The sequence below is a fragment of the Sphaerodactylus townsendi genome, linkage group LG12 (assembly GCF_021028975.2).
Source record: "Sphaerodactylus townsendi isolate TG3544 linkage group LG12, MPM_Stown_v2.3, whole genome shotgun sequence".
NCBI classification, from domain to species: domain Eukaryota; kingdom Metazoa; phylum Chordata; class Lepidosauria; order Squamata; family Sphaerodactylidae; genus Sphaerodactylus; species Sphaerodactylus townsendi.
Window position 1 is genome coordinate 34,459,072 of NC_059436.1, and position 10,609 is coordinate 34,469,680.

The 10,609-nt window shown below is 44.4% G+C and overlaps 1 protein-coding gene across 1 annotated transcript in view; it reads left to right on the plus strand.

Moving 5' to 3' along the window:
• Positions 1 to 10,609, plus strand: part of NPDC1 (neural proliferation, differentiation and control 1) — a 70,508-nt gene extending 59,899 nt beyond the window's left edge. Inside the window, exons 6-9 of the mRNA XM_048512916.1 lie at positions 1,185 to 1,269; positions 2,734 to 2,813; positions 3,839 to 3,935; positions 8,012 to 10,609. Coding sequence (XP_048368873.1) covers positions 1,185 to 1,269; positions 2,734 to 2,813; positions 3,839 to 3,935; positions 8,012 to 8,089 — 340 coding nt within the window. The 3' untranslated portion in view covers positions 8,090 to 10,609. The remainder of the gene's footprint in view (positions 1 to 1,184; positions 1,270 to 2,733; positions 2,814 to 3,838; positions 3,936 to 8,011) is intronic.

Here is a 10,609-nt window from a genome sequence, read left to right on the forward strand (position 1 = left end):
GAGCATTGAGGTGAGGAATGACCCATGAACCAGAGAACTCCTGCTTCTGATCCTTCCTCCAACACAGACTTGTTAAGGTTGCCTTTAAAAATAGACTCCTTTTAGCCCTCTGTGTGCAACATGTAGGTAGTAACACCGACCAGCCTTCCAAGGCAGCTCTGAAAACAGGTGGAAAACCCATTGGGATGCTCTTAACAGCAGTGTATAAAGGCCAAGTGTGATTATTTATTAACAGCTATGGGTTGGGTCATGTTGCATGAAGGGAAAGTTTCCTTGTGCTGGAAGAAAACACTGCTGTTCATGGAAACGATACACAACATCCAATAAACAGGATCCAACTTGCATTATATACATATAGATAGATAGATAAAGACATGTATATTCTGCATCAAGAGCATGTTTATACATATCTGCCCCTCTGCCCTTAGATAAGAAAGCAGCCTAAAAATCAGTAAGTGTTCAGGCCAACTAGATTGGGTATGGGAAAACAAAAGTCTCTGTATTTGTTTTAAAAGAGTGTTAACATTGATCTTGCTATCTTGGTGGCCCTCACAATAGCCTTGTGGTGAAACCTCTAAAATTCTAGTTTGTGTGTGTGTGCTGTGGAGTCACAACTAACTTATAACAATCCCCGTGGGGTTTTCAAGGCGAGACGTGGATTGCCATTGCCTACTTCTCATGGGCAGAGAGAGTTTTGAGAGAACTGTGACTGGCCCAAGGTCACCAGTGGGCTTCATGAACAGCAGTGGGGAATAAAATCAAACCCAGTTCTCCAGATTAGATTTCTCCTCTCTTAACCACTACATCACACTGGTTCTCTAAATTTTAGTTTGCATATGATAAAATGGATGCTGAGAGCCAGCTGCTCTTCTCTTGACCCTGCATCTCCCGCTCCTTTTTTAAATTAACATTGTAAAGAGAAGTAACTTTATAGGGATTTGTCTCTCACCTCCCCTGCCTCACTACCACAAAAATGGGATTTCCATGATGGGAGGCAGTTTGCTTCTGTGTGTGAAAGAGAAGCAACAGGAGAGGCAGTTGGCTTCCTGCCCTGTTGAAGGACTTCCTGGAGGCCTCTCCATGCCCATTGTTGGCAACAGGATCCTGGGCTAAAGGTGACACTAATCTCAGGCAGGAGAGTATTTCTTGGCTTCTTGATTGCCTATTTACTTTCTTCTTCTCAGGCTACAAAAGGAAATACAGCTTGCGCAGAAAGTGGACTACCCAGCTCACAAGTTACCAGGCCCTCCGTCATATGATAAGATCTCGGTATGGCATCTTTATTCATGCATCTTTATTTTTTCTGGTTCTGGTGTGTTTTCCGGGCTGTGTGGCCGTGGTCTGGTGGATCTTGTTCCTAATGTTTTGCCTGTATCTGTGGCTGGCATCTTCAGAGGTGTATCACAGTGTGTAACAGACTTCCCTCTGTGATACACCTCTGAAGATGCCAGCCACAGATACAGGCGAAATGTTAGGAACAAGATCCACCAGACCACGGCCACACAGCCTGGAAAACCCACCAGAACCAGTTGAATCCGGCCATGAAAGCCTTCGACAATTTATTTTTTCTGTTTGAGTGCTAAACTTAATGTGCTTCTCTGTTTGAAAATGAAATGCTGTTTTCCCCTTAACAATCCCAAAGTGACTGCCTTGAGAGAACTCTGGAGTCCTGCAATAAAAAGATTTTTAAGGTTCCCTGTAGCCAGATATCCATCTTGACTGGGACATCTCTACAGGATTCACGCCTCTAACTTTGCCTCCTCCCAATCACACTCTGCTTGTGTCATTAGGGCCAAGCTACGTGGTATTATTTTAACATGTTGTGTCCAGATTTGAGTTCCAAAACGAGGCAACCCCCTCTCTGGGATTTCAGCTCTAGAAAATGGCATGGGGAAGATAAGAGATCCTTCTCCATCACACCACAGTCCAAAGCTAAACCATGTCCTTGAAAGCTTTTTTAAAAACATCACTCCCCACAACTATTCTGTGGCTGTAGGGGAAGGGAAATGAATCCAGAGAAGCCGGACCCAACTCATTGAACGCTGTATGGTGTAATCTGGCCCTCATGCATTCCCAATGCAGAAGAATTACCAGTGTTTGGAAGAGGAGCATGATGTGTGTCTGCATGAGTCACTGTTCTGGGTGTCGCAGCAAATACTTTCAGCATAGGGTCTCCTGCTTTTATAGTTGATCTCCAGACTCCAGAAATTAGTTCCTCTGGGAAAGAATGGCTGCTTTGGAGGGTGGACTCTATGATGTTGTATCCTGCTGAGGCCCCTCCCCAGCCTCTATTTCCAAAATCTCCATGTATTTCCCAATCTAGAACAGACAACCTTATCTCCTGCAAAAACACAGGGGGTTTGGTCCTCTGAGAACAGGTGGTGATTATCTATATACCAGTCTTCTGTAGAATTGGACTGCCAATGACTTATGTCAGTATAATCTATTCTTACTGGCAGTGGCTGTCCAGGTTCTCTGGCAGAGATAAGACTTTCCAACATCTGAGTTCAGTTTGCGATGCAAGTGGTTGATGTAAAACAGGTGCTGCATCTCTGAGCCCTCTCCCCCTTCTTGTACAGGTTAAGGTTTTGTGAATGTACGAGTGAAAGGTTGGGATATAGTTGTAACTATTCCTGCTTTGATTTGCAACTATTCTTGCTTTGACTTTCAACATGACACAGTGTTTCCCATCATTCAACAACATGCATACATTTTGTGGGTTTTTCCCCCCAGCCTGGTGACAAAAAATTGGCGCAGAGTGCTCAAATGTACCACTACCAACACCAGAAGCAACAAATGCTCTCCATGGAAAAGTGAGTAGCTCACAGTTTTACTTCTTTTTACTATGGTGTCTGTAGCACTCTGCCCTCTGGATCTCCTTCAGCTATGGAAGGTTAGCTGCTTTCTTATAAATAGCGCAATTATAGTCATTTCGTTATCACTATGGTTATCAGTATTATAATTGTCATTTAATTGTACTTATATCCCACTCTCCTCCACCAGGTGGGAATCAGGGTGGCTTACATCATAAAATTCAGCAATGGTTAGTAAAACACAAGGAACGCAGCACGATTTAAAAAATCTCAGTCAGGTCCACAATAAAACTGATATTAAAACAACCAAGAAACCGAACAACAAAGGCTCTTCAAAAGGACTTCCACCCCATATGCAGATGCCATACAACTAAAATCTAAGCAATGATGGGGGGCGGGGGGGTGTTTAATTGTTGTGTTCCTTTTGGAAATAACATTTGCAGAGACAGATGCTCTGTTTTCCTTTATGTGTTGCATAGCTACTTAGTTGTGAGATGTGGTGGTTATCAGCAACTTTTACATGGTTCTTTAAACAGATTAGACTAGAGGTGTTCAACCTATGGTGCTCCAGATGCTCCAATTGGCCATGCTGGCAGGGGCTGATGGGAATTGTAGTCCATGAACATCTACCGCGCCATAGATTGGACACCTCTGGATTAGACACATCAGTTGAAGAGTGGTAAACTGGTCAGCATTGGCCATGAGGTTCTCTGTACTCAGAGGCAGGAGGCCACACACAATGGGATGGCCACCCTCTTTATGGCCTTCTGGTGAGCTGCTCGGCTGGTTGTTTCTGCAAACAGAACAACGGCCAGGTAGGCTGTGATCTCATGCAGTAAAGCAGTATTTTTTTACTCTGAGCTTCAGAATGCTACAGGTTTGTGTTCCTGAGTTCTATAGAGGTTGGGGGCTAAGCTACATAATGCAGCTGGATCCCCCAGTGTGTGATGCCACTACAGAATCACCAAAGAAAATCGGAGGTTCTCATGCTTCCCACCTTCATCTGCGAATTTTTCCACCTGTAGGCAAAAAGAAGAGCCCAAACTGCCAGAATCTGTATCATCAGATGAGGAAAATGAAGATGGAGACTTCACAGTGTATGAGTGCCCGGGGCTTGCTCCTGTAAGTAGTTTGGCCAGAGTAGCTTGAATATTTGTATTCACATTCTGGTTTTGACCTTGCTTGCTTTGATGATGAGGACTTATTACGTTGCCCTTTTGCTCCAAGGTGCAGTCAAAAGCTGCTTACCACAAAAAAAATACAGTAAGTCTAAAATCAGGAACCAGAGTAAAATAAATTACGCAGCTGTCATCATAATCCCAGAAGTGGTAGATTACGGCATACTGTTTTGGCTTGCTGAGAAGCAGCAAAGAGACTAAAATTTATGTGACAGTCTTCCTAACAGCATCACAGTTGCTGTCTGGATGCTTTATTGCCACAGAGGTCTTTTAGTCAGAGGGTTTTTTAAACGATCTTTCTAAGCAAGGCTGACTTTTGAACTCTTCTAATTTTTCATGAAGTTCTTCAGCAAAGGTAGGTGAAAAATAACAAAATCTCTCAGTCAGAATACAAGTTGTTATGATATACAAAGAGAGGCAGAATATCAACAGGCCTATCAAATGCATCAAGACCTAATTAATGAAATAGGCTTTTGCATTGCATTAGAGAGGGAGATAAGCAGGCATAACTCCAGGAAAGGGAGTTCCACAGTTTGGGTGCTGCATCTGAGCAAACCCTGTTGCAAGTACCCATTGACCTCAACTCTGTTATCACAGACTCTTGCTGTAGGGCATCTTTGGCTGATCTCAAGTCCTGGGCATTGTGAACCAGATGATTGTTCCAAAAGTCACAAGACTTCTCTTAAACCTACCAAATGAGCTCCAATGGCGTAGTGGTTAAGGGCAGGTGCACTCTAATCTGGAGAACCGGGTTTGATTCCCTGCTCTGCCACTTGAGCTGTGGAGGCTTATCTGAGGAACTAGATTAGCCTGTACATTCTAACACACTTCAGCTGGGTGACCTTGGGCGAGTCACTGCTCTATGGAGCTCTCTCAGCCCCACTTATCTCACAGGGTGTTTCTTGGGAGGAGGGGAGGGAAAGGAAATTGTAAGCCCCTTTGAGGCTCTTTACAGGAGAGAAAGGGGATGGGGTATAAAGCCAAACTCTTCTTCTTTTTCTATCCTGCTGTTGTTTGTTTTGGAAGGTGTCATCCCTATAATAATTGCTCTGGGGCCCATGATAGAAAGGAGTCCTCATTACACCTGTGTAAGCCCACTAAAAGGTTGTTGATCCCTGCTGTCCATTTACCAGGACCACTGGCCAGATTTTGGCATACAACTAGATTGAAATAAAAACAAAAACCATATTCTTAACAGAAGGAAATCTGAGACATTTGCCAGTAGACAATTAGCATATAACTATTTAAAAACAACCCACCAAAACAAAATCAGCAAATCAAGTTGGGTCAAATCCAGCAACACTTAAGAACTTACTTCAAAATAGGAGAGAAACTTTGGTATGGAACCAACAAAAAATAATGTAGGCAGATATAGAAGAAGAAGAAGAAGAAGGGTTTGGATTTATATCCCCCCTTTCTCTCCTGTAGGAGACTCAAAGGGGCTTACAATCTCCTTGCCCTTCCACCCTCACAACAAACACCCTGTGAAGTGGGTGGGGCTGAGAGAGCTCCGGAAAGCTGTGACTAGCCCAAGGTCACCCAGCTGGTGTGTGTGGGAGTGCATAGGCTAATCTGAATTCCCCAGATAAGCCTCCACAACTCAAGTGGCAGAGCTGGGAATCAAACCCGGTTCCTCCAGATCAGAGTGCACCTGCTCTTAGCCACTACTCCACTGCTGCTCCCAGTGTTTATATTTTAAAAATTCTTGTGTCTGAAGGGGTGGCTTTCTTTTGCCACCAAACTGTTGGATGAGCCATAAGTAAACAGTCCCAGGAGCTAAGCAAAAGGTTCCAAAAAAGAAGTCAGTGGTTGCCTCTCCCTGTACCTGTTTGGAATTCCAGAAGCCAGCTTTCAGGCTGCACAGGACTTTTTTCAGGATATATGAAGTGATTGCACATGTGTGAAAAAAACCTATCGGAGATGTTTAAGTCCTGATGAAACCTCAGGATACAATTCTTTCCCAGCAGTTCATGTGATTGGTTGTGAGTTTTTCAGCTATACATGTACTTCAATAAGCTTTGAGGTTTGCCAACATCTATGGCAATGTTGACGTTTCCGGAACTTCACTGGCCAAAACAGAATTCTGTGTATCCTGAAAGTGTACATCAACATCAGCCTAACCCAATACAGGTGATTGGTTTGAGTTTCTTTGTGTCATCTTTAAGAACACATTCTGGAACCAGCAGGGGCGTAACGAGGCAGCCCTGGGCAAACTGTAGCCCTGGGCAAAACCTGAGTTGGATGCCCCCCCCCCCCCCAATGGGCGGCCACTCCACCACGACCAAATTTTTTTTGCACCAAGACATTGGTGCCTGCAGGGGGTGCATTTTTATACATATCAGCACCAACATTTCAGCATATCATCAGGAGACTGTCCTTATGCTACCCCCCAAGTTTGGTGAGGTTTGGTTCAGGGAGTCCAAAGTTATGGTCTCCCAAAGGGGGTGCCCCATCCCCCATTGTTTCCAATGGGAGCTAATAGGAGATGGGGGCTACAGTTTTGAGGGTCCATAACTTTGGCCCCCCTGAACCAAACTGCACCAAGCTTGGGGGGTGCCATCATCTCCAGATGATACCCTGACATTTTGGTGCCGATATATCCAAAAATGCACCCCCTGCAGGAACATCCTAGAAATTTGGCCAAGAATCTTTGTTCTGCATTGAGTTTTCTGCATTGCTGTCAATGGGGGTTGCAGGCTGTGGGGGGCACATTCCTGAAGGCACAGTCTCAAAACTTTCAGGGTCTCATCAGGAGACTGCCCTAATGATACCCCCCAGGTTTGGTGCAGTTCGGTTCAGGGGGGCCAAAGTTATGGACCCTCAAAACTGTAGCCCCCATCTCCTATTAGCTCCCATTGGAAACAATGGGGGATAGGGGCACCCCCTTTGGGAGTCCATAACGTTGGACTCCCTGAACCAAACCTCACCAAACTTGGGGGGTAGCATAAGGACAGTCTTCTGATGATACGCTGGAAATTTGGTGCCGCTAGCCTAAAAACTGCGCCCCCTGCAGGCCAAAAATGGGAAACCACTAAAATTCCCAAAAACGAACCCAGCATTTTGATGCCCCCCACAAGGTGATGCCCTGGGCAGCTGCCCACCTTGCCCAATGGGCATTACGCCAGTGGGAACCAGAAGCTTCAAACTGATGGGAGCCCAGGGGCACCTTTCAAGACTAATAAAATTTATTCTCACTTCAGCTTTCATGATTCTAAGTTATGTTCTGACTTACAAAACCTTATGGTGAAATTAGTTGTCTATGGGCTAGTGGCTCCTATTTCCTTTCACTGCAACAGGATAACATGATGGAACAGGGTAACCTGGAACTGTTGTCAAACAGACACCCTTTGGACCAGCTTGTTTTTTGGATAGTGCTGGCCGAGGGACCTTGTTATCCCAGTATTAAAAGAGCTCTGCTGATAAGCAGCTAGGTTCTGAGTTGAAATCCTGTTGCTGAGTTCCTTTTAACCTTGAAACTCAATGTCATCTGTGTCTTCAATATCTAAGCTAGTGCCTCCCTTAGTTGCTTTCCATGCCTCATGAAATGATGGATAGAAGGTGCATGACGAGATCCTTGTTAAGGGTTACTTCTGTCAGAGATTTAACAGACCATTGTTTAGAAGTAGGATCTTGTCAAGGATGGCTCCTGGATTGTGGCATTCATTTCCTCAAAGGAAATATACCGGATACAACTGACTCACTAGGAGAGCTGTAGCAGTGTTCTTTCTTTGCCACGTAGTTTGGTCAGAGGAAGCTGAAACATCTTCATTATTTCTTTTATGATACATTTGGGAATTCGCTTACTGATTTTCAAATTGTTTTTAATGTGTTTTTTTTTTCCTGCGGTTCAGTTTTGTAGGGTGGTGTGTTTGTTGAAAAGCAAGATTTCAAAGATTTCAAACTGCTCAGTCCATGGGAAGGTGGGATGCAGGTGCAAACTCCTCTGGCAATATTGTAATCTCTTTTGTCTTCTCTCCTCCCCGCCCCCACAACCTTTCTGTTCCCACCAAATTATTGCAGACTGGTGAGATGGAGGTGAAAAACCCACTCTTTGATGACTCCTCCTTGCGCCCCCCACCCTCCAAGCTGCACCCTTGACCTCCGGCCGAATATGCTGTGGACTGTGCAGCAAGCAACCCTGCATAGGAACGTTCCCAAACCACAGACCTCATAAAGAGAGTGCTCGTTGCAGCGTGCCCAGATGCCCGACTGTTAGACCCCCCCCCCTGCAGTGAATCTGTTGAATGAACAAGTGTCATTGGCTGAGGGGGGGGGGCTTGCTTCACTCGCCAGCTCTTGTTTGCTATTGCCTCCGCACCGTCTGCTCGATCTGCCGCCTCTCGCTGTTCAGATGACAACTGGACAATTAATGCATTTGTGATCTCTAATTGGCTTGCTTGTTTGGGGTGGGGGAGAAAGACAGGGTCCAATACTCTTTGAGTTTTCCATAGTCTTCAGAAACCCCCTGTCTTGTCTGCCTTTGTGGCAAAACCCGAGAGATGCATTCCCTGTCAGCCTGTCTTGTAAAAGGATGGAAGCTGTGGAAATCAAAATGTTTCAGATCTGAGGTTTTTCCTGTGTTACCGGATCTTGCCGATAGATCTGTTGCAGGTTCCACATATTCGACAGCGGCTACCTTGGCTTGTAATTTGTGTGTCTTTTTTCACTGTATAACCTTTAAAGCAGCTGCTTAAAGGGGAGGGAGAGCCTGCAGCTTTGTGTACCAATTGGTTTTCCTCCTGCATTCTGTCACTGTAAAAGCCCTGGGATGCGAGGTCACCCAAAAGGCCACTTTAAAGTTGAGGAGAGGCAATTTTTATTCCAAAAAAATATAGAAAAGTACATGTACTGTATAAGACACAGAGAAATACAAACCACTCTAGAATATAATTCCTCTATGAATTCAACCTCCCCCAAACCCAACAAAAATGTATCATGAAATTTACCATCTCCTCTTCACTGTCCCATCACAGAATGACTATTTCTCTATATATTTTTCTTTTTAGAATTTCTTAAATTTCAACACTAATGTGCTGGTTTTTATGGCCCAGTGGGGAGTGTCTTGGATATTGGGTTGGCTTTTGGTTCAGGGAATGATTTCCAGTTCCTCCATACCATCATGACTGATCAGTGAGTAGGTAGGAATTGGTCATGGCAGAAGGTGAATGTTGCTGCTCTTATTGAAGGTGGCTGGGATGGAACCAGCACCCATTGCAATGGGTTATCGCCCCAATTACCTCACTGCTGGTGGCAACCTGAAGTTGAGTAATCTCTATCTAGCTGGGTGAACGCTGGTATTATTTATGCGATGTGTATGCCACAACCACCCCCACCCCCCACCCCCGATTATTTTCTCCATAGTTTATTCTTCTTTTAACTTCAATGGAAGCACCTTTCCTTCTGTGTCTTACACATGGCAGTGAATTACACTAAGGCACTTTCCTTTTCCTCGAGTGTACTCCATAGTTCTTTGCAGCAAGAAAAGGAGATTGAGGGGGATGTTTTCTTTTGCAAGAATTCACTTGTGAGGGGTTCCATCTGGAATGGGTGAAGGGCACCTATTTCTGAAATCGTTGGCACTTCTGATAATCCCGCCTCTCTGCTGCTGTATCTGTGACAAATGAGAGTAAAAAGATAAATTTCACACAGATTTTGCCAGGCCTGTCTTGAAGTTTCAATTGTCTTTGCAAATTTTCCTCATATTAATGGAGGTGCTTCAAAATCAAAAGGCTAATTCGTACATTTTTAAAGTCATGGGGTGGATTCTGCCCCGGTCCTATAATTCCACTGAGTAAATTGTGATTCCTTCCACCAACCTCAGCGGCTCTTCCACCAATGGAAGGAGGATGTTTAGGCTAGAGGAAGATCTATGCCATTATCTTTTTTCCAAATTCAGTATCTTACACAGAAGGGGACAAAGGTGCAATAACTCAGCAAGTACAGCACCTGCTTTATAGGCAGAAGATCCTAGGGATCTGTCTCTTATACCTAAGAAGATCTCTGTGCTGGTCATAGAAGATGGCACCAGTCTTAGACGCAGGATAAAGACCTTCCTATTTGTATATGTGCATCCTGCTTTTCCAAAACCCTCAAAGGCTACCTTAACTAGCCTTACCATCAGTTGTTCACACTGCTTTGTTCGTTTTTCAAATCTTCAGTCATGAGATCTAGTAACTTACTTCCACAAAAAGCAAAAGAAAATAGGGAAATATTGAGCTGCTCGGCATCGTGAGGGAAGCAACCAAATTCATTGTGCAGCTGTTATAAACCATATGTGTTTTTTAACTAGCATGAATTCCCATGAAGCACCTGAGGGATCTGCTAAGCTGCTCGGCATCAAGCCCATATTAAGGGCATCAAGGCATATTGCTGGTTCGCGTTGTGTCTCTGTGTGTGTTATGGTCACATCTGTGGGTATTTTTTCAATGTCTTCTCTGGGATGTTTAAAATTTGCATATGTGTGCTCTTCCTGGCCCTGCAGAATGAGTTGCAAGTAATATGGATGGTGTTTACAGGACTGTCACTGAATGGTATTTAGCTGCACCAACCCACAATGGGACAATCCCCAGAAAATTCTGGATAAATCATTCAGGGTCATCAAATATTTTCCCCTTGGAC